General features: G+C 43.6%; 4 protein-coding genes across 4 annotated transcripts; 1 reads left to right on the forward strand and 3 right to left on the reverse strand.

The window, feature by feature from the left end:
• Positions 1 to 1,092: 1,092 nt before the first annotated feature.
• On the reverse strand, positions 1,093 to 2,514 carry LOC134183730 (uncharacterized protein K02A2.6-like). The gene has a single exon (XM_062651326.1). It carries the CDS (start codon positions 2,265 to 2,267, stop codon positions 1,353 to 1,355), a length of 915 nt encoding a protein of 304 aa, XP_062507310.1. The 5' UTR covers positions 2,268 to 2,514; the 3' UTR covers positions 1,093 to 1,352.
• On the reverse strand, positions 2,300 to 4,519 carry LOC134183692 (uncharacterized protein K02A2.6-like). Its single transcript, XM_062651281.1, has 6 exons — positions 4,385 to 4,519; positions 4,187 to 4,312; positions 3,314 to 4,136; positions 2,948 to 3,219; positions 2,540 to 2,620; positions 2,300 to 2,497 (listed from the first exon to the last, which is right to left on the reverse strand). Exons 1-6 carry the CDS (start codon positions 4,517 to 4,519, stop codon positions 2,300 to 2,302), a joined length of 1,635 nt encoding a protein of 544 aa, XP_062507265.1.
• An 8,851-nt stretch (positions 4,520 to 13,370) lies between these two features.
• LOC134182829 (uncharacterized) lies at positions 13,371 to 13,979 on the forward strand. Its single transcript, XM_062650270.1, has one exon. It carries the CDS (start codon positions 13,371 to 13,373, stop codon positions 13,977 to 13,979), a length of 609 nt encoding a protein of 202 aa, XP_062506254.1.
• A 1,415-nt stretch (positions 13,980 to 15,394) lies between these two features.
• LOC134182830 (uncharacterized protein K02A2.6-like) lies at positions 15,395 to 15,874 on the reverse strand. The gene has a single exon (XM_062650271.1). The coding sequence runs from the start codon at positions 15,872 to 15,874 to the stop codon at positions 15,395 to 15,397; it is 480 nt and encodes a 159-aa protein (XP_062506255.1).
• Between the last annotated feature and the right edge of the window lie 7,296 nt (positions 15,875 to 23,170).

The raw sequence follows: 23,170 nt of genomic DNA on the forward strand, positions 1-23,170 counted from the left end.
GGCATACGTCGCACGACCTGCAGTATCTCGTCACGTCCTCTAGCACGACTGGCCAGTAGAAGTTGGTAAGAACTCGGTACGTGGTCTTTCGTATATGTTCTCCCATGACAGAATTGTGCGCTAAGTGCATTACTTGTTCGCGCAAAGGTTTAGGGACTACGACTTGCCGGACAGGCTCCTCTATTGACACTTGAATGTTTGAAGATTCCGTACAGTATCCCGTTGTTCTCGAATGTAACCTCTCGTCGATTCCTCATCTTTACTTCGCCGATTATGTCCTTTGGCCCTCGTAGAGAATCGTCCTCTGCTTGCATCTTTATGATTTCCTCCTTGTTAAGTAAGATCCATTGCTTCTCCGACGGTTGACAATTAGCTGGCGCTCCTTCTACCTCTCTTCTTCTTGCCGCTCTAGTGACCGCCGCTTGTGCCGCCACCCACTGCAAATTGGGGTCATCGGCCGGTCTCGCTCCGGGGACGTTTCCCACCTTGACATCGTATACTGCGTCTTGAGGACAGAGAGCTTGAACTTGTCCCGACAAATACGTTGAGTCAATCTGTACGTTCGCGATAGGCACACGTATGACGCTGTTGTCAACCGTCTGCATCAGTCCAACCCGACCACTGTACCGATCATCCGTAACATGTTGCTGTTTCACTATGACACCACTACATCCGGTATCCCGAAGCACGTCCACAGACTTGGTACCAATCTTCCCTCTAACCACGGGCATTTTGCGATGATCCCTCGGCCATAGCGAACTGGCAGCATTACTCATAATAGGAATCTTCCTCCCGTCATGCAAGACTAGGTATCCGACATAAACCGACCGATCAAACTCGACCTGCGATAGACCCATCTAGTAATAGTTTCAAACGTTTGGGACAATTGTCTACGCTACTGCATCATCTTACCTTCGATGATTGGGAGCTTTCAAGGCAATTTTCCTACTTTGATCTCTAATTCGTTGCATAAGTGTGAAGCTTCCCGTTGGCGGTTCTAACAGCTCTAAACAACAGGGACTTACGATCGAATTATCTACCGTTTTAAAAGGATGATATTCCAATGCAGTTGATCAAAATACTGCTCATGATGAAAGCAAACTCAATTTGGTAATGTGGAGGAGCTGCATTCGACTAAATCGATCAAATCATATTACGATTTTGTGTCTGTGAGACAAATAGGTCAATTTTCTACACTAAAAGTTGTAGTAACTTGGATGGTTTTATTACTAATACACAGCGCTTATACAGAACCCGCCTAAATCTTCAACAGACCACACCGCGCACGCGCCACTATCCCAGTCCCATATATACACTATACTACATTCCTTCCCTTCTAAGATTAAAACGTCTTATTCTACTGAAGTTAAAATGTTATTACCGCTGCAAGTCCGTTCGGTCTGGTGGCTTGGATGTACGTGATGTCTTCGTATAACCGGTTCAATTGTTGGTGCTATCATCTCTGGCGATGTAGGTTGTTCCTCGCTACGCGGATGTTTTTCTTCAGGCTGCGCTGTTCGCTCAACAGAAGCATCTGCAGGATTCTGTACGTTACTCATGCTGGCCCTTCCCGTCACGGTACCATCCTCTAAATCGTCTAACACCGAATCATCTGTGCCAGGTGCTAATGCTACTTCTCCAACTTTGCCTGTTGTTATTGTGTTGCGCATCTGGTCCTGCTGTTGCCAGACTACCGTTCCGTCCGTCAACCCACAGCACAAAGAGGCTGGTCCAGTCCGCTCCAGTATTGTCCCTGGAAGCCACTTACATCCCTTACTGAAATTCCTCACAAAGACATGTTGTCCTACTTCGAAGGTCCTCTCCCTGCAAGTCTTGTCATTGTCTTGCTTCTGTCGTTGTTGTTTAAGTAGAATCTTTAGGGCTAAGTCGGGATGCATGAGGTCTAACCGACTGCGAGGTCTCCTCTCCATCAACAAAACGGCGGGTGGTTTCCCTGTTGTGGCATGCGGCGTCAGGCGATAGCGAAACTCGAACCGATCTACCTTACTCTCTAGAGAGCCACACTCCGTCTCCATCTTTTTCATGGCTTCCTTAAATGTCCGGACTGCTCTCTCCGCTAGCCTATTAGTAGCCGGGTGGTAAGGGGCAGATGTCACATGTTTGATTCCATTGCCTTTTATAAAGTCACCAAATTCCGCTCTGGTAAAGACAGACCCATTATCGGTGATCATCACATGTGGAATTCCATGTGTTGCGAACATGCTTTGTAGGATTTTAACGGTCGCCCTTGCTGTTGCGGCATGCATTGGGTAAACTTCTAGCCATTTAGAGAAGGCATCTACGAGGATGAGAAACCATTTTCCATGAAAGGACAGGCAAAATCAAGATGTAGTAGAGCCCATGGGCGCCTTGGGTTTATCCACGGATGTAATGTTGCTTCTGGTGGTGCAATTCTGTGAGCCTGACACCCGTCGCACGACTGAGCAACCTGCTCCAACGTCTGGTTTAACTTGGGCCACCAAACGTAGCTTCTGGCCTGGCCCTTTATTCAAGAACTACCTGGATGTGTTTTGTGTACCTCTTCCAATACCCACTTCCTCGATTGAGGTGGCATCACCAATCGTGCTCCCCACAGCACGCAGCCGTCCAACACGGTCAGCTAATAACGTCGATACCATTATTGTAACAAAGCTGGCTCATCCAATTCCTTAAGCCAGCCACTGAGAACGTAGTTCAACACCCTTGATAGATTAGATTCTTTTTCCGTCCACCGGCGAATCTGTAATGTTGTCACTGGCTGATCTGCGATAAATTCCAATATATGTACTGATAATACCGCTTCATAAGTGTCATACGTAGCCGTTGGAAGTGTTGCCGTGGGTAGGCAGCTCAAGCCGTCTGCGTTTGCATTTGCTACTCCCTTGCGATAAACGAGTTATCCTGCTAGCATCAAGGCACAACGTTGCATCCGCCCTGACGCCATGACCGGCACCCCTCTAGCTTCTCCCAACAACGTGATCAACGGTTTGTGATTCGTATAGATCGTAAACTCACGTCCACACAAGTATTGATGAAACTTCCGAACTCCAAAATGAATTGCCAACGCCTCCTTGTCAATTTGTGCGTACCCCTTTTCCGCTTGTGCCACACTTCTGGAAGCGAAAGCGATCGGTCGATCCGACCCGTCTGGAATCGGTGGGACAACACTGCACCCACCCCGTATATGGATGCGTCGCAAGAAAATGTTAACTCCAATTCCTGTTTAAATGAACTAGCACCTTGTCCGATTGTAAATCACCTTTTGTCTTCTTGAACGCTGCCTGTTGTTCCTCTTTTCATTCCCAAGAAGCACCTTGCCGCAGTAACTTGTACAGTGGCTCGAGCTTTGTTGCTAAGTCCGGTATAAACCGTCCATAATAGTTGAGGAGACCCAGATATGATCTAAGCTCCGTCACGTTCCTCGGCTCTGTCTCTGCCTTGATGGCTTGCACCTTTTTACCGTCGGGGTAAAGACCAGTGGCGTCAATCCGATGACCTAGGTAGTTCGCTTCCTTCTGCATGAAAGCACACTTTTCTAATCTTAGCCGAAGCCCTGCCTTGGAAAGCCTCTCTAAGGTTTTGTCTAAGTTCTGCAAGTGCTCCCTCCTAGACCTGCCTGTGATTAGGATGTCGACCAAGTACACTACCGTCCCCGAAATGTCTTGTAATAAGCTATCCATAATACGCTGTAAGATGGACGGTGCAGCGGAAACGCCAAACGGAAGCCGGTTATATTTGAATAACCCCAACTGAGTGTTGATCACGACATAATCCTTCGATTGTTCTTCTAGAGCAACTTGCTGATATGCCTGACTAAGGTCAAGTTTAGTAAAAGTCTGCTCTTCAGCCAGGCTGGCAAAGATGTCGTCGATCCGTGGTAAAGGATAGCTGTCACGTTGCGCCGCTTGTTTCACAGTAAGGCGGTAGTCACCGCAAATCCTCACTGTACCATTTTTCTTCATCACGGGGACAATAGGTGCCGCCCACTCTGAAAAGGTTACCGGTTCTATAGTACCCTCTTCTTGTAGTCTCTTCAACTCTGCTTCAACTTTTGCCTTGTATGCGTAAGGGACTGGGCGATGTTTATAAAACTTTGAAGTTGCTTCCAGCCTCAAGGCTATGGTTGCCAACGTACCCTTCAATAACCCAACTCCTCCTTGAACAACTCAGGGTATCGTGCAATTACCTCCAAGTACGCTTCCTGCCTCTCTTTGGATTGTACCGTATTAGCCTGTTCTGTATGAAACAACTCGTCCCATCGTAGACGTAACGTGGTCATCCAATTTCGTCCAAACAAAATAGGGCCATTTCCCTGTACAAAGATTAGGGGAAATATTGCTACCTGGGTGTCATATCGTACTCTAGCATCTATCTTACCTATCACTTTGAGTTGCTCGCTCGAGTAGGTGCGAAGCTGTACTAGAGGTCTGCGTAGACCAGGGGCATTCTTCCTATACCACAGCTTCTGGAACGTTTGTTCGCTGATCAGCGATACTGATGCCGCGGTGTCTATTTCCATTCTGACCTACTTGCAGTTGATGTTAAGTACTACAGCCAGAGGTTTTGCCTGTTTCTTCTGCTCTACTACATGCACTGAATAGAGCTGTTCACTGTCAGAGTCAAGGTCTCTACTCTCGGCCACATCAGCATGTGATAGCCCACCTGCACTTACTTGATGTGTTGGCCGGACTTTGGCGCTACTCGTTGGTCCCTGACTCTTGCATGCTACATGGCCTTGCTTCTTGCATTTTCAACACTCTGCCTTTTGTAACTTGCATGTACTTGCCACGTGCGCTCCTAGGCAACGAAAACACTTTGGTTTGGCGTGTCCCACCTCTCCACCTTGCGTTCAGTGAACTGCGGCTTCTAACGTGGTTGTAGGTCCCCGGATTTCCTCGGAGTTCCGTTCAGCTGCTTCCATAACGCGCGCTATCTTCAACGCCTCGTCGAACGACAAACTCCCCTTTTGCAACAACCGTGTCTGAATACGAGAATAACTGACCCCACACACTAACCTGTCTCTGAGCATCTCTGGCAGTGTTTCTCCAAACTCACAGTCCTCTGACAACAGCCTCAATTCTGCCACAAACGCTTGTATCGACTCTCCATCTCTTTGGTTTCGACTGTTGATACGGAACCGCAGCAAAATGCACGATGGTTTCGGGTTCAGGTGGTCTTTAACTTTGTCGACTATATTTTGATAGTCCACTGCATCCGGCTTTGCGGGCGCTAGCAACCTCCGAATTAATTTGTAGGTCTTGGCCCCACACGCAATCAGTAACACTGCTGGTTTTTGCTTCTTGTCATCTATCTTGTTCGCTGTGAAGTAGAAGGCAAGCCTCTCGACGTAGTGTTCCCACTCGTCATCGCCCTCTTCGAAGGGCCCCACTTTACCAATCACGGTAACATGACCTTGCTATTCACGTGGATATCCGCCTCGTCGCCAAATGTAGTAACTTGGAAGGTTTTATTACTAATACACAGCGCTTATACAGAACCCGCCTAAAACTTCAACAGACCACACCGCGCACGCGCCACTATTCCAGTCCCCTATATACACCATACTACACAAATAAATTTATTCTGTTCTAAAATTAAGGTTATTGTGTTGATCTAGGACTACTTCAGTTTGATATTCAATTCGTTTTAATGAAATCGCTAGCAAATCACAGTGATTCTCGATGCAAAGTAGCGGCACCCAGAATGATATAAAATTACAAGCACAATCCAAAATATGTAATTCTGTTTACTCAAGAAGAAGAGAGATGCTACCACATTTAGGCAAAAACACATCATCATTTGGCTAGTGCCTTACATTTGCATCGCTGAACATTTCCTTGTAACTTTGATTGATTTGTGCCATCTTTCTCTTCCGCAGAATCTACCAAAACCGAGAAAATTGACGTCTAGAAGTATTCTCGAGGTAGGCAAACCTTTATTACATTTGACTACATTACATTAGTTATGAGCTGCGCTTAATTTCTGCTTTGATGACAAAAAACTGTAACAACAATGATAAACCAACAACATAGCAGAATAAGAATTTGATAATGCCCAAAATTTGCTGCGAAAATAGTCTAGAGAGCATTCTTGACAAGCAATGTATAAACTTTCTTTGTGCTTCTTTGACGATGTCACTTGTCACCTTCTTGAATTGGAACTTGGCTAAGATTTGGTAAACAGATGATTCACACCCTGTGACTCGATCAGATCTCAAATGACCCCAAAGTTGGATCTATTCTTTAAATTGAAACTGACCTTTCTGACTGTGACAATCAAATTAAAGTACTAAAAATTAAGTAATTGTAGTGTGCTAAGTATATATATAATAACAAGTAACTGTACAACAACTTGATGGCTATTGGCAGTTGCTTAGTGAAGCAGTAGTTTGACAAGAACTACAATACTTTGTACTTGCATTGCGAATACTCAATCAGCAACGTGACTGAGCTGTCATTTAGTAAATTGTTTGCCCTTGTACTTGTAGTTGCGATGCTATTTTGTGTTAGCAATGATGGCGGACAGCATTGTAAACCATGCTGTGGCTGCTTACAGTGTTGAATGAACCATCAAACAAGTTGTAATAGCAATAGTTTGAGCAATTGAATTCTTCTGGTATTGGATTTGACTATAGTTTGTGTAACAGTCTTGAGAAAAGATATAATGATCTATACACTGTAAATGTGTTGTGCTGCTGGAATGATCTCAATGATTCAATGAAAATTTCAAGACTAATTCAATTTCGAGGCTAAAAGATTGCGAAGCAACTCTTTTATCTACTGCAAAGCTGGCTCGCGATAATAACGCTTACACCCAGACAATAAAGTTTATCAAAACACATACATCGCAACAAGCTGTTACAGGACATTGCTGTTAAACCACTACAATCGTCATGGTGTCATAAGTTATCCGTAAGATAAGTTGCAAGTTCAACACACAAGAGTAGCTTTCTCTGTACAAAGAAACAACAGAAAGAAACAATTAGCAGAAGAGCACATCTCTATCTATACCTTGCAACTGGTGAGTGTGCGTCAATTTCAATTTTGCTCATGCACTTCAAATTTTTGCTTCCTTGTGCTGTATTATTTATTGACTTCGTACTGAAGAGATGTTAGTTTTTAATTGAGGTACCTATTACATAAACATTGAGTATGCTAATTAAACAATTTAGCTCTACACTTGTACTCCAAGGAATAACGTCTCGTACCTATTAGGTGTTCCACCCTTCTTGCTGAGAAGGACACAGCAATTGACACTCTGTTCTTAGCGATGCCTAAATTTGTTAATTCCTGTCTTGAACCAATTCGGAAAGATGACAAGCTGAAGAAATTAGATGAGATGCATTAATTGGCAAGTCATGGTCAGTAGGTCAGCATGCATGTTTTGATGACGCAATGTCAATGAGAGCATGATAACTGGCAACCGTACATACACCATAGTTGCCTTTGTTACACTGTTGTAGCAGAGTTTCTATTGATAAAGTAGTAAGATATGCAATCAATAGCTTTTGGGGCAAATCATTATACTCCCCACTCATTAAAAAAGATCCAAAGCTTTTGAAACCTGGTTGTCTACAGATGCAGTAGCATCTTCTTATACAAATACAATCCTTTTTGAGATTCAAGTGCAGTACGTTCTTCCCAAAGCCATAAAAAGGAGAGAAAGAAAGTACGTAGACATACATACACATTCTCAATGATTCATGGAAATAGATTTAGCTATTGACCAACCACAATGTAAAAAGGACAGTATGAAAGAGCAAGCTTTTTAATTAATGAAGATAGAAATTTTTAGGTTTTATGAGAGTTGATGCAGTCCCGATTGGCTGCTATGTTTGTAGGTAGGATACAAACCTTGCTTTACTCGGTTAAGTGATTATTTCATTTCATTCTCTCAAAGTCAATGTCTGTAACAGTTTTCATGATGGCACAAAATATGAATATACAGTTGTCTGGTTTAAATTATTGTTAATTAATTAATTACGTAAAGATTAATATCCTGTCTGCTCTAAGTACAACTGCTCAGTCTGCTGCTACCACGTGACTATTGTACCTAGGTCGCCCTAAGGTATCCAGTTAATTTAAACTGCAGATATTGTTCAAATGATACCCACTGGTTTGATCTCTTGTGTAGACACATACGTTTCAGTTGATAGGAAGTGGTCCCAGTTGGTAAGCCACACAACGAACATCTATAGGCATGCATTAGTGCCTTTGCATCCAGTTGATGGTGTTTGTTGTGAGTAACGTCTTTATCGATGGCATTTCGTGAATACCATTTTTCTACTGTTGAGAGCATCTTCCTTATATTCAGGGCAATTTGGTCTTGTGTCTAGTCCCGTTTCTGGTCCATGTGAGTACAACACCTGCGTGATTATCACACTTTCCTTTAGACGTCTGATAAACAACAAGGCGCCAACAAAATGACACCTTATTGTCTTGTCCGTAATTCAAGGAAGTGGAACGAAACTGCCTACCTACCTTGTGACATGATCTGCAGGGCGTTATTTATGTTTCCAAGTTGCAAGGAAACTTCCAAAAGTGGATGGGTCTACCCTTGAAAAATGAACGCAGGCAACACCTGCACTACAGTGCTATACGTGATCATTCTGTGTGTTGATTAGCTAAGGCGCTAAAGCAGTCAACTTACAACAGAAACGACTACGAATGATACTCGGGCAAGAAATGAATCGTTTATATCTAAACAATAAAGAGATACTAGAATATATTTCGTTAAGATTAATAATAAAACAGTCATCATTCTTTTGAACTAATAGGTAAGTTTACGTAAGTATACGTGTAAGGTAAGAATACGTGAGTATTCTTGTGAGTGATTTGCGGCGTCGACGTGAGTTTGGCAATTCGTAGTGGCACCTTGTCCCATAGGGGTCACCACTTCCGTGCAGCGTCTACTTTTGCTGCTCTCGACAAACTCTGGTCGGTGCTCCACCAAACCACATAGGAAGACTGGAGGCTTTCCAGGCTTGGAATGTAGGGACGCGGGTGCAATCATCTCATGGAACGCAGGAATAGTCGCGGTTTTCTGTACTGCCGCGCACCAAGGGTCCAGAATTAATGTATCGATCATTAATGGTAGCGTGTCACAAGATTTCTCCAGTTTTTGTGTTGAAATCCTGACATCGAGGCTATGTTGGTGGAGATAGTCAACGCCGATTATAAAGTCGTAAGTTACGTCACTGCATAGTATGGCCAGGTGGTTTACAGGTAACCTGCTGATAGTACCAGTCACTGGCAGAACCCCTAGTGCAGAAAGAGAATGCCACGATATACTGGAACAAGCTGTTCACAACGTATTCGTTTCTGAAGCGCCTGGCTAATAATGGTTGCTGCTGATCCCGCGTATACCAGTAGTTCCACTGGTACCCTATTGATGATCCCTTGTATTCGAGTAACAACTACTCTGCTTCTTGGTGTTGAGTCTTCTACTGACCCTTTCCGTCTGGCGCGAAACTCCGTCTTGTATCTTGTCTTTTACCTGTCAAGGTTCAACATCTCAGCAAGGCTTCCAGTCAAACGGCTATAGTTCTCTTGGATTGATTCGTCGAGGCTATTGTATAACTCCTGAACCTTCATGTCCCCGGAGGAGGGTAATCAGAAATTTGCGGCGTGTTTCTCCTACCCAAGAATTTAAGGCCGCGCACATTTCGAAGTTGCCAGCCAATCTCTGATTGGGACTTCAGTTCCATTGAAAAGTTCATGCATCACAACCGGCCGTGGTAGTGAGAGTTGGCCCTGACAACACTGTCTGCAGCTTTCGTGGATCATGCGATTCTGCAATTACAGTGGGTCAATTTCCAGTTCCTCCAATCCCACTCCTGTCACCAACGTAATGGTTGACACCGTATAAGACAAACAGGTGTAATCAAGTCTCACACCCGAATACGGATACGTCATAGTAGTACTCGTTACACTGACAACTAAATGGTCACGCAACATGTCATCCCTCATTTCACCATAGTTGCAAGCCTCCATTAACTTCAAAATACGGTTATATATTTTGGTATTGACTCTTCATCCTGCTGTTGACATCTGTTGAAAAGTACTCTTTTGAAGATGACGTCGTGCGATATACGACGAACACGAATAAACTCATCAAACTTTTGTCCTCCAAAAGGAAGGTTAGTACTTGGTATGGTTCTCGATTGAAAGTTTCGTGGACTTAGCACACTTTCTGCGTCCGTGCCCATACAGTAAAGAAGGGTCGAGACTTATCCGGCTTCGGTCCCTACCTCATTCGCCTTGCAGAAACCAGGCAATACGACACTGCTCAAAGCGTTTCCTTCACTTTAGCCAATCGTCTGGACGTCGCAAGTGGAATAGTTCTGGGGTTTTAGTTGTCCAACGCATAGTAGAAGGCATCACTTCTACTGCACATGCGTAACACGTAACACTATATAGTCTGTTTAATCAACACCACTCAACATAAGTATGACTACATGTAAGCGAGATGCTATAACATTACTCAGTCAAAAATTATAAAAGATCTCATTAAATTGCAAATGAGAAAGCACTAAAGTGCTAAACCGTCAGTTGTTAAATTTTTATTTTACAAAGCGTTTATCCACCTTGAAGAATCTAATTAGTCAGGGCCAACGAAGAGCATGAGAAGAGGCTGGACTCATTGAATGACAAGTGGCATTGTCGACATCCGATAGCTATTTTATACCTTTTGAAAGCATGCAGAGACGTCATCACATTCACTGCACGGCACACTAATTAAAACCAGGGAGAAAAATCGGTGCATGCACTGCATTCCAATTGTCCGTCCTTCTGGGCATTACTGTAACTCCATCGCATGCGCGGTTTGGGTTAATAAACCATGTACACTACCTAATAAGTTCGGTTCCATTGTCGCATGCAATTTGCTTCAAGCCTCTACATTGCGTACTAACAGCCTAACAGCCACAGTTACTGCGCAAATCTTCCACCATGTATCGGAATCTATTACGTCATTTGGTTGTTCTTTTGGTCTCAAGAAGAGACAGTGGACAACTTTTCTGGTCTCTTCGGAAAGGCACAGTCGATTGCGAGAGTGAGAATAAGCGTCTGGGGACGTGCGAGGCAACTCAAGTGTACAGTGCTCGTCATATTGAGCAGCCTTTCGTGAGTAACGACGATTAGTCTCTTACACAACAATTCTTATGAGAATAAGGTTATAGCGGGTCTGGACGTCCCGTATATACCTTCGTATGAATTGCAACTATATATTCATACACTATGTAAGGCCGTGTCGAGGATGTCCAGGGATATGGTTAGTCCAATGAATGTTCCTTTCGTACAGGAACGTTACTGCAGACTTTGCTCGTTACGACGTGATGATGTATAGTTACGCTATATATGGCTGGCGTTTTTATTGACACAGTATGAACAAAACACTCCGCTCAGAAAAAGACTGTCGGTGGCTTTGTTGAGCCTCAAATATTGAGCTAACCGCTAAAATTATTTGATTTGCGAAACCTTGCTAAGTGTTCAAAACCGTACTGAAGTTTGGCAGTGCAGGGCCACCCGATATTGTATGACGCCGTTGAGACTGTACGCTGTAAGATCAGGTTGTTCGCATCGTGGAAGACATTTGGCAGGCAAGATTATAGGCTTACGTTTTTGTTCGCACAATCGGCTCTCGTGTATTACGTGATTTGTGATTGGTATCACGCAGCCAGTATACGTACTACCCCGTTTCAACAAAATTGCTGACTGCGTGCGCTCAGTTACATCATCTTGATCATTTCATCTCATCTAGCGATTGAAACCGTCTCTCTGTTATAGTAATCGTCAACCGGCGGCTTGCGCTTGATTTTATATAGCAGTTGGAGAAGCACGCAAACTAATGCAACGTTGTTCTTGTCTCTGTAAAATGCATGAGAGAGTGTCTTTGGATTTAGATCAGAGATTATGTGCGGGTGGAGCCTCGAACTTTCAGACCAGAGAGAGCGCGCAGCGCGCGAAGGTACTAAAATGATTTCGGAAATAGCCTTCTAAGTCAATCAGCGTCTTAGAACTGGAATGTCTGTTGTAAACTCTGATTGGACTAGCAGTAATTGGTTATGCTAAGTGCACAAAAGCTGATTGCGTGCTTGTGAAATTCGCATGGGCAGCTAACAGCACTCCAGAGCCGTGATGAACACGAACACATCTTAGTTTTAGTTTCAGCTGCATTTCTTCGATCTTTTCAAGCTTGCGGTAACAGGAAATGCACAGCAACGTCGCTAGACCACACCTTTGACAACTGGTCGAGCGGTAGTCTTACTAGTCAAACGGTTAGACTAAAGTCCGTTCAAAGAATGGAGAGCCCGTGGGAAATGTGGTTAATAGATAAGACAATTAGGGCGGACGCATAAATATTGCTATCATCCTGTATTTTAATACTAACAATCGTTTAACGAGCGATTAGAGCAATGGTTGCTACCCAGCCCTCGCTGCCTACTATCTACTTTAGTACGTCTGGGTCTGTCCTGTACGCTATAGTTCAACAATTTTCTGTCATTCGCGTCCTCGTCACCCATATGGCTGCTTCAGACGTTCCTGAAAGTTCAACATCATCACGGTCAGCTGACCTACAACTGCTGTCTGATCATTCATCTGGTAGTGAATTTCCTGCTACTCAACAACAAAAGAGAAAGAGACAACCACAAACAGCTTTCAGAAGCTCACACAAAGGTATGATAGCGAGCGTGAAAGAGTTCTTTGAAAGTGAGAAGACCACAGGAGCGCCGATTCTCTTTGGCAACGTAATCAAGCGAACTGCAGAAGCTATGCAAGTGTCACCTGCGTCTGTGAAGCGAGTTGGAAGTAAAATGAGATCACAAGGGTTTGTCAGCAGTCCAGCAAAGCTGGGTAGAAAATCAGGGTCAGGAGCAGCACAGCAAGAAACGGATAACTTCTTAGAAGGCGTTATTCGTCGTAGAATACACAGATTCTACACCAGCGGCGAACTGCCTACCATGGAGAGACTTCTGTTGGCCTTGCAAGAAGACGTTGAGTATCCATTTGGGAGGACAACGTTGTATGCCACTGTCAGGCGGATGGGGTTTTGCTACAAGCGACGAAACAAAAAGATTTCATTGTATGAGCAGCATAGAATAATTGCAGCGAGACACGATTACCTGAGAAAAATACAAACTTTTCGTTCCGACAATAGAACGATAGTCTACCTGGATGAAACCTGGTTGAACGCCCATCATACCCATGAACGTTGCTGGCTAGACTATGATGGCAGAGGAGGTATCCGAGTGCCATCAGGAAAAGGTGGTAGGCTCATCATTCTCCACGCTGGCAGTGAGCACGGCTGGATTCCCAACGCAGCTTTTCATTTTCAGGGGTAAGAAGGGAAGCGGGGATTACCGCGATGAAATGAATACCAAGCATTTTATGGAATGGTACCAAAAACAGCTATTGCCTCACTGTCCGCCCAAGTCAGTCATTGTCCTTGACAACGCCAAGTACCACAATGGTGTTGTTGAGAAAGTGCCCACCAAGACCAGCGCGAAAAAGGATATAATGGCGTACCTGGACAAGCACAGTATTACCTACGATAAGCAACGCCTGAAATCTGAGTTGTTCATGCTACTAAAGGCAACCAACCCACAAACGAAATACCTCACTGACGTTCTCTCCAATGATGCAGGTCATGATGTCCTCAGACTTCCGGTTGGCCATTGTGAACTGAATCCTATAGAACTGGTATGGGCGCAAGTCAAAGGATACGCTACAGACCACAACAAGGATTTTACAATGAGAGCCATCGAACAACTGGCCAGAGAAGGCGTTGAAAACGTGACGGCGGCCAAATGGAAGAAGTGTGTCGACCACGTTATCCAGAAAGTGGAAAACCACTACAGAACATCAGACGGCGTGGTAAAACAAGCAGTAGAAAGTCTAGTTATAGAAGTAGGTGCAGAGGACTCTTCAGACAGTGAAGAGATCCTGCTAGGAGACGACGAGAATGATAACAATGATTAGTACAATTAGTGTCGTGGATGTCATTTACTGGCGGTATTCTTTGTCGGTAATGCATGGGAGGAGTCTCTTTCAGGAAATATGCTGTATCTACGAACACAGGATCTATAGAGTTAATTTGTCCAGAGATCTGACTCCACCTAGTCACGTGCTTTCGAATGATATGTGTAGCAACGGTGTAGGGGGCGTACTTATCGAGATACGGGAATTTTCCCACGGGCTCTTCATTCTTTGAGCGGACTTTAGCTAGATGTCTGCCAAAGAATCAAAGAGTCGTCGTTTCATGCCGTCCACCAAGATATCGCCGCAAACACGGCAGACGTCTCTTCTTCGTTCGTGAGTTCTAATGGCATTGACAAATGTTATGGTGATCTAGGTAAAACGATCCTACGCTGTTAGACTACCATCTAGCATCGCTTTCTATAAATACTTTCGAAATCATTTGAGTGTCGTTGTGATCCAGACTAGAGTTCGCGCAGTTGGCGCGCTCTCTAGTCTGCAAGCTCGAGACTAGTGCAGGTGGTGAGCGCACGTATCGCAATTCAAGTGCAGTATAGCCTTGACCTAGAGAGGTTGCAGGGCAAAGGTGATATGGAGACTGTACTATTGGGTTCTTGGTGAGAGACACCGAGTAACTGTCTACCCTTGCACACAACTGTATTCACACACACAAAAGCCCCAGGCTAAGCATACACTTAACTATATACGCGGTTATGGTTCCTCCCATAGCAGTGTTCCTCCCATAGGAGTGGCCAACACTGTACAGTAACCTTTATTACATTCCCCTTTCTCAAGCCAATAAACTGTCTTACCAACATCTTCCTCCTCAAAGATTGCAACTCTACTTTTTACTTTCAATATGTCCAAATGTTTAGGAGTCACTACTCGTCTTCTACTCCTTGTACTGAGTGTTGGTGAAGTCTGTCGGACTCGGCTTTCTTAAGTAGTAGATGTAGATGTTTCAGTTTGCTGATGTGCTGAGTCGAAGTGGAGGTTGCGGTGTCTTCGCTGGAATTTCCTCCTCCTGTTGTCATGGTCGAATGTTCAATAGATGTCGCCTGTTTCTTCGAACAGTTGTTGATAGAGTTTGCACCCGATAGGACCTTGGTGTTGACTCATCTTGTAACACTTTTCCCGGTTCTTGCCGGTCTGTCACCCAAACAGTAGTGCCATCAGTTAAAGGTTTCAGCACCTTAGTCGCATGTTGCTTGTCAAATTTTCCTTTTGGGTATTCTTTTACCGATTGCTTCTTTTGTTTGAATCTCCTTCCAAGGAAGCGCTCTTGGGTGTAAAACTTAAGGTAATTTCGGCACAACAGATCGAATCGGTCTTGCCATAAGTAATTCAGGTGGCGAAAATCCGTTTGCTAGTGGTGTAGCTCAATATGCCAATAATGCTAAATATGGATCTGTTGCTTTCTAGAGAAGACTCTTCACAGTTCTGCCCTTTCGCTCAGCCTCTCCATTACTCTGAGGGTGTAGCGGACTGCTAGTAATATGCGAAAATTTGTATTTGCTTGCGAATTTTGCAACTGCGGCAGAAGAATACTGAGGCCCATTGTCTGATCGAACTTCTTCGGGAATTCCGTGTCGGGAAAAGAACGATTTCATGTGTTCAATCACAATATTTGATGTCGCATCTGATGGTCTCACTATTTCTGGATACCTTGACATATAGTCTACAACGAGAAGATACGAATGTCCCTTCCATTCGAAGAGATCAGTTCCGACATATTGCCCGGGACGACTTGGCAAAGGTGTTGGAATGAGAGGTTCAGCTCCATTGCTGCGCTCTTTGCTGCAAACTGTGCAGTTCTCCACGGTCTCTTTCAATTGAGAACTCATTCCTGGCCACCACACTGCTGCTTTTGCGCGATCCAAAGTCTTTGTGATACCCATGTGGCCTTTGTGGAGTCTCTTTGCAACTTCATCTCGTAATGATTCTTGAATAATTATCCGATTGCCTCTTAGAAGTAATTAATCTCGGAGTGACAATTCTGAAAATACAGGATAATACTTCTTGATTGGCTCCTTCAACAAGTGTTTAGCTGGCCATCCTGTATGCAATATCGTTTTAATTGATTGCATGTGTTTTCTGCATTCTGTCTGTCCCGTATGTCTTTCAGTCGTTTTTCTGTCACAAGAAGATGGTTGATGATCAGTTCGACATAGGATTCAGATGCTTTTTCCAACTCATGGGATGATTCCGTAGTTATCTGTACTGGACTTCTGGACAATGTATCAGGCGTGAAATATTTTCTTTCCTGATACATGACTTATTGAGAAGTTGTATCGCATCAGTCGAAGCCTGAATCTCGAAATACGTATTGGTAGCTCATCCAGCCTCTTGCTTGAACTAATTAAAGAGACTAGAGGCTTGTGGTCTGTCTTCACCTGAAATCTCATACCGTAAAGATATTCACTGAAACGCTCACATGCCCACGTAACGGCCAAAGCTTCTCTCTCTATTTGTGCGTATTTTTGCTCAGTGGGAGTCATGGACCTCGTTCCATATGCTATCGGTTCGAAGTCTTCTGTGTCCTGTCTCTGCTGTATGACTGCACCTAAGCCAAAAGATGATGCGTCAGCTGACACCACGGTCTCTCGAGTAGGTGTATACAATGCCCAAAACTGGTGATTTTATGAGATCCTCTTTGATCTCCTGCTGTTGATTGCGGGGATTCCCAGATCCAAACATTCTGTTTGCTTAGAAGTTTCCTCAGCGGTTCCGTTTTCTCTGTCAAGTTTGGAATGAACTTGCCCAAGTAGTTCACCATACCAAAGACACGTCTCACTTCAGCTGTATAGGTTGGTTCTGTCAATTGTAACACAGCTTTTACTTTGTCAGGGTCGCTCCTGTTCCCATTCTGATCAATGAGTTTTCCCAAGAACTTAATCTTTGGAACAGAAAACACACATCTCTGTCGATTAAGTGTAACTCCTGACTTCCTCAATTTTTCCAAAACCTTGCGGAGTCGACCATAATGTTCTTCTTGAGAACTTGGATAGATCAAGATATCATCCGTAAGACATACAGTGCCTTCCATTCCAGTCAGAAGGTTAGACATTCGACGATGGAAGAATTCAGGAGCTGATGAAATTCCAAATGGGAATCTGTTGAAACAGAGCCTTCCAAATTTTGTTATGAAAGTGGTGAGAAGAGCGGACTTGTTGGACAATGGTATTTGCCAGAATCCACTGTTGGCGTCCAGTTTCGTAAGCACCTTAGCTCCAGCTAATTGACCCATTGTGTAGTCTACAGAAGGTAACATCAAACGCTCTCTGCATACACTCTCATTTAGTCTCGACAAATCTACGCATATTCGAACTCTTCCTCCTGATGTGGCTCTACAACGGTGCCCGAACACCAATCAGATGGCGTCTCAACTTGAGAAATCACTCCCTCCTTCAGCAATCTTTAAAGCTTCGTCTCCACTTCTTTCATTAGTGGCAGCGGCACACGTCGGGGAGAGGACAATGCGAAAGGTGTTGCATTCTCTTTCACACGTCGGGGAGTGGACAAAGCGAAAGGTGTTGCATTCTCTTTCAGCTTGATAACATACTCTCCTTCTAGGTTTCCCAGACCTTGGAACAGTTGAGGAAACTCGTCTTGGACTGACCCTGAAGGCTGTCTCGCTGCTGAATCGATTCTCTTTAGCAATTGAAGGCTCTCGATTGCAGGCCGCCCCAATAAAGCCAGTTCAACGCCACGCAGCACATAAACCTCCTGCTGTGATGACCTCTGGCGGTATTGTAATCTGCGGTAAACGTACCACGAACATGTAGCACATTATCTCCGGGCTCTCTCAGTCTGGCTCCTTTTGGTTGTAGCTTTGTTGTGATGTTACGAAACATAAACTCTGGGATCACGGTGACGTCCGCCCCAGTGTCTATTTTAAATACGACTGGAACGTCATTTAACGTAACCTGAACCATCCATGCTTTACATTGTTTAGACATGCTGTCATTATTTAGTGAGAAAAGATCACCGAACTCTCCGGAGCCTTGGTCTTCAAATACTGTTGAGACCTTATTTGTCTGAAAAAGACGCGCATAGTGTCCCAACTACCCGCACTTGTGCCATTTCGCGTTAATTGTTGGACACCGTTCTCTACCGTGTGTATGTTCTGCGCCGCACCTCTGGCATGTACTTCCTGGTGTGCTCGTTTGCTTTTTGCTCACTCGAAGAGCTTGAAAATGCGCCGGCTTGCTTTTTCGTTGCCCTGTTAGCGATCGTTTCGCGCGGTGTATCTGAGCTGCTTCCATCCCTGTTGGCTTCTGAGGTTCTAAGGGTAGTTCGTTTCGAACAACAGTCTGCTGCCCTTTACAGCTTCGCCCTGACGAGAATTTGTTATAGCCGTCGAAAGAGTCAAATCTGAGTCCATATGCAACGCTTCCGATAACTTGGCATCCAGCAACCCTACCACCAGGTGGTCGCGAATTACATCTTTGAGGAGGGTCCCAAACTCACAATGCTCCGCCAAGCTGTACACGCTGTGATGAATGTCTTGATCGGTTCATCCGTCTTCTGGCTTCGTTGGTTGAATTTGGCTCTTTCATAGATCACGTTTCGTTTCTTTACCAAGTAGTCATCCAGTCCTGCCTTGACGTTTGCATATTTCGTTCTCTGCTTAACGGTGAGGGTCAGACACGCTAGAACATCTTCTGCTTGAGCGCCCATGGAGTACACGAGTGTACTGACCTGCATTGCGTCTTCTTTTCTCTGCGACACCTGAAGCGGTTCGGGATCTCTCAAATCTGGACTCCATCCTGGCCATTGCTCGGAGGCGAGAAGTCGAACCTATCTGAAAGTGCAACCTAGAACGTAGCCATCGCCGGTAGTTCTCTAGAGTTGCTCCACTTCTGACACCATGTTTTGTTGGGTTGTTGGTGAGAGACTGCGAGTGACTGTCTACCCTTGCACACAACTGTATTCACACACACAACAGCCCCCAGGCTAAACATACACTTAACTATATACGCAGCTATGGTTCCTCCCATAGGAGTGGCCAACACAATACAAAACCTCTATTATAGAGGCTCCCACAATTATTTATGTATAGTTATATTTGATAATTGCCACTCGTCAAAATTTATTGCTGTTTGTAATAGGTTAACAAATACCAAACGCACGCTAAACGTACAATCACATTGCATCGTTTACAGTGCGCCCCAGAACTGGAGAGAAATTGTAGAATTAGACAGTAGATTGGACAGCGATGTTGCGTGCCGTCCGAGCCGTTATTGGTATCAATCGCAAGCTCTATATGTCTACCTGCAAGCCTTACACACTTAAGCTGCCGTCAGTTATGTAGGCGGTATAGATGCAAAGAAAGGCGGAATTAGACGTAATTGCGCGAAGAGCAAGTACGTATATCAGCTAGGCTGCTACTGTAACAGTAATCTAACACAGGAAACGGCTAGGTTTGGATCAGCTAGACAACACAGATCTTCCGATCGTCTCTAGATTGGACGCCGGAGCTTTAGCTATCTCTTTCGTCGCGACTTTGGGTGGTCATACAGGACCAAGCTCAATAGCCATCTGTTTTACAATGTCGTGTAGCACATGCCGTTTGACCTGTGCCCATACCAACTGAATAGGATTGAGTTCACAGTGCCACAATGTCATACGTATATAGGTAGGCATAGACAGTCGCTCCGAAGCCCATTATTACTTGCATCTTAATTAAGCAACCCATTTCAAGCCAGGAGCAGCATTTTATAGATTTGTTATGCTAGTTGCCTAATGGATCATTGAGTAACCTTTGGAAACGATCTCAATTGTCTGTGAAAACATGACATCCGTTCATTGTTACAACTACTAGGCCACACCCTGCATCATACATACAATTTCTCTACTTCTCGAACACACTATATCTAGTTCCTCTTAGATATAGTCAGTTTTCTAGATCTGTCAGATGTGGCAATTCGAGAAGTTCCAGCTACGGGTGCGATCTTGCAAGCAAGATAGTGAGATTGTTGAGGTAATACCCTGCCACATAATGCTTTGCTCATAGGTTTACTGTTTCAAAAAGCAGAAGTTTTTACACAACAACGAGCTCTCTTTAATAATCAGTGATATTTACTACTCTTTTGAGAAGAAGTGGAAAGGCTTTTTGACTTGCAAAAACTCAGAAAGATGTCGTAACTTCATACTACATGCACGAATCTTTGAGAGATAGGTGGCGGTATGATTGACAATCAGATCCATCTGCCTAACGCGTACGACTAGCGCAGTCTTTGCTTTTGCAATTATTTCTCCGTCTTCGTCAGTAGTACTGACTTGCAGGGAGAGTGGATTGAGTTAGTACATGCCTTTTGAAACGATAGACGGTAGAGTCTATCAACAGAAACAAGGGTGGAACGATTTTGGAGGCGTGGACAAGGTTTGGCTCTATAACGTCTTAGGTCTAGAGACGTCGTTGTTTGGTGACGTCTCGGATCATATCTCATCACACAAATGCTTTAGGCAACAGATGCTTCGTCTTAGATATTTCTAGAGTCAGGAAACAATTTTACTGCTTGAGGAATCGTACGACGTTTACTGAACTGTTATAGACGCGTTTGGCTAGGAAGAAAAATAGGAGGATAGCAAATCCTACCCATTCCATCAGTGACAGCCTGAGTTTTATCTTATACACTGTTTGAAATAACACGCTGCTTGAATCATTTAGCAATTCTATAGACAACGGGCAGAAGTACGGTTTGAGTAGCTGGAGGCTGACATCTTTGCTTTTTCGCTGCTGTACGATTTTCTGGCCATTGTAGCATCTATTAACTTGCTAATTATATCCTGGTCTACAATTTGTAGCAATAGCAGATTCACCGTAATGAGCTGGCGAGAAAGTGCTAAAAACTGCATTAGTTTACATGTTTTGTGCGTACGATTGTAGCACATGTGTATCATGTAAGAAAAAGTATAGCAAGTAATTAGTGTACTGTCTTAACCGAGTAATAGTTATATAGCTAAATTGATGGGGCTTTGTACTCGAAAGTTTTGTAATATATTAACGCTGATTTGCTTGTAAGCCGATTGGGTCACAGTTCTCACATATATCTAACCCAACTAAGGATAGCAACCTAATGACATGTGCTCAAAGCAGTGAATTCATTTCTTGTGATATGTCGGAAATAATCTATGCCGAAACGCTGCATCTAATGTTGAGCACTGTTTGAGAGAGTGTGGATTTCAGTGCAACTTTCTTGGAAAGCACTCAGGATGTCAATTTGCAAGCTGCATGTCTAGAAGGAACACCCAATTTGTGCTGACTAATAGAATATAATGTGAGTTTATTAAATATCAATGGATAGATGACTTACAATATAGAAACAATCTAATCGTTGTTCGATGTGAGAAAACTATATGATCCAGATAGTCTGTAAGAAACTGTGATGCGCGAGCAGATTCTTTTTCTCTTGATGACGATTTTTGCTATATGACTGAATTGGCACCTGCCTCATATAGGTGAAATGGTTGCAAACATTTAGGACAATTAGGAAGTACTGCAGCATCTTACCTCAGATGAATGGAGCTCTTGAAGACACTGTTCTTCCTTGAGCTCTAATTAGTTACGCAAGTGTGAAGCTTCCGGCGAAATCCCCGTTGATGTTTCTAACAGCTTTAACAACATGAACCTACAATCGAATCATCTACGCTTTCGAAAGGATGGTATTGCAATCCACTTGACCAAGACCCAACTTATGATGAATGCTAGCTTTGATAATATGAGAGCTGCATTTTTGACATCATTGATTAATTAAATCATAACACAACCTTGTGTCTCTGAGTCAGGTATTTTAATTCTACACAAACAAATCAAATTTATCTGTTTCATGTTTAGTTTTGTTGATTTAGGCCTACTTTAGTTCGATATTCAACTCGCTTCAATAAGCCCGCTCGCAAATCACAGTTATGCTTAATGCAATGTGCCTGCAGTGGCAGCCAGAATGAACGAGTATTTTTTGATAACCTTGAGATTATGAGAGGTAGTACTGTTGGAGCGAATGATAGGACGTTTGCCAAACTATTAAGAAATTTTGCTAAATGATATAGTAGAAAGCTAGTTAAAACAGCTTTCAAATTCTAGGCGACTGGCAGTAGCTGAGCAGCTCTTATAATTAGCGGCCCATTGTAACTAAGTTTACTTGCCAACTTATAGTCTGCATAGTTTAAACATGGTACAGTACACGCAGCAACAGCGTGTCCTCAGGTAATAAGCTGAAGGAGGAACATTAAGAGTTTTGAATTTTGCATTGGATCTTAAAAGCTGCTAACCAATAAAGCTACAGCTCCAACGTACTGTATAACGTCACAATCTCAATGCCGAGCCAAGCTTGTAGCAGTAAATTGATTTCCTATGAGATTTCGAAAATAATTTATGCAGAAACGGTGCATGTAATCTAATAGATTTTTATATCCATATTGAGCGCTGCTGGAGAGTGAGAGGAGTACTTTCGGAAACCGTATCACTCGAAATGTCGATCTGCGAACTGTCTGTAGAAGAAACTCTACATTTTTTAGGACTCGTAGAATGTAGTGTAGGTTGATTGAGTACCGAGCCTTATTAGACTGACAATGTAGAAACGATGTTACCGTTGAGCAAAATATAGAAGTACGATCCAGACAGTCTGTAAGAAAATGTGTTGCGCGGAAGAGTCTATTACTCTTATGATAATTCGAGCTACCTGACTGAATTATCACCTGCTCTATATAGATGCACACAGCTGAAATGGTTACAAATATTTGGGACAATCTTATCTAACGTACTGCAGTGTCTTACCTCAGATGAATGAGAGGTCTTCATGACGATGTTCCTTCTTTGACCTCTAATTAGTCACGTAGGTGTGAAGCTTCCAGGTATACCCATTGACGGTTCTAACAGCATTAAACCTACAATTGAATTATCTGCCTCTTCGAAAGAATGATACGGTTATCCACTTAAAATTGACATGCACTACTCATGAAAGAATTATACACCGGTATTCACTTGATAAAGACATACACTGCTCATGATGAGTTCTAATTCAATTTGACAATGTGGGAACTGCATTCGACATCATCGATCAAATCATTGTACTATTTTGTCTTTGGGATAGGAATAGGTTGATTCTACGCGAACAATCAAATTTATCTGTTCTAAGAGTTAATTTGATTGATCTAAGTCTACTTCAGTTTGATATTCAACTCAATCATTA

Source organism: Corticium candelabrum, chromosome 8 (genome assembly GCF_963422355.1).
Source record: "Corticium candelabrum chromosome 8, ooCorCand1.1, whole genome shotgun sequence".
Taxonomy (NCBI): Eukaryota; Metazoa; Porifera; class Homoscleromorpha; order Homosclerophorida; family Plakinidae; genus Corticium; species Corticium candelabrum.

Coding starts and splice junctions, on each gene's coding strand:
- LOC134183730 (XM_062651326.1), bottom strand. CDS start 2,267: ATGCATGCCGCAACAGCAAGGGCGACCGTTAAAATCCTACAAAGCATG.
- LOC134183692 (XM_062651281.1), bottom strand. CDS start 4,519: ATGGAAATAGACACCGCGGCATCAGTATCGCTGATCAGCGAACAAACG. Junction 4,313..4,384: donor ACTCGAGCGAGCAACTCAAA/GTGATAGGTAAG, acceptor ATCTTTGTACAG/GGAAATGGCCCTATTTTGTT. Junction 2,621..2,947: donor GAGAAGCTAGAGGGGTGCCG/GTCATGGCGTCA, acceptor CGACGTTATTAG/CTGACCGTGTTGGACGGCTG.
- LOC134182829 (XM_062650270.1), top strand. CDS start 13,371: ATGAATACCAAGCATTTTATGGAATGGTACCAAAAACAGCTATTGCCT.
- LOC134182830 (XM_062650271.1), bottom strand. CDS start 15,874: ATGGGTATCACAAAGACTTTGGATCGCGCAAAAGCAGCAGTGTGGTGG.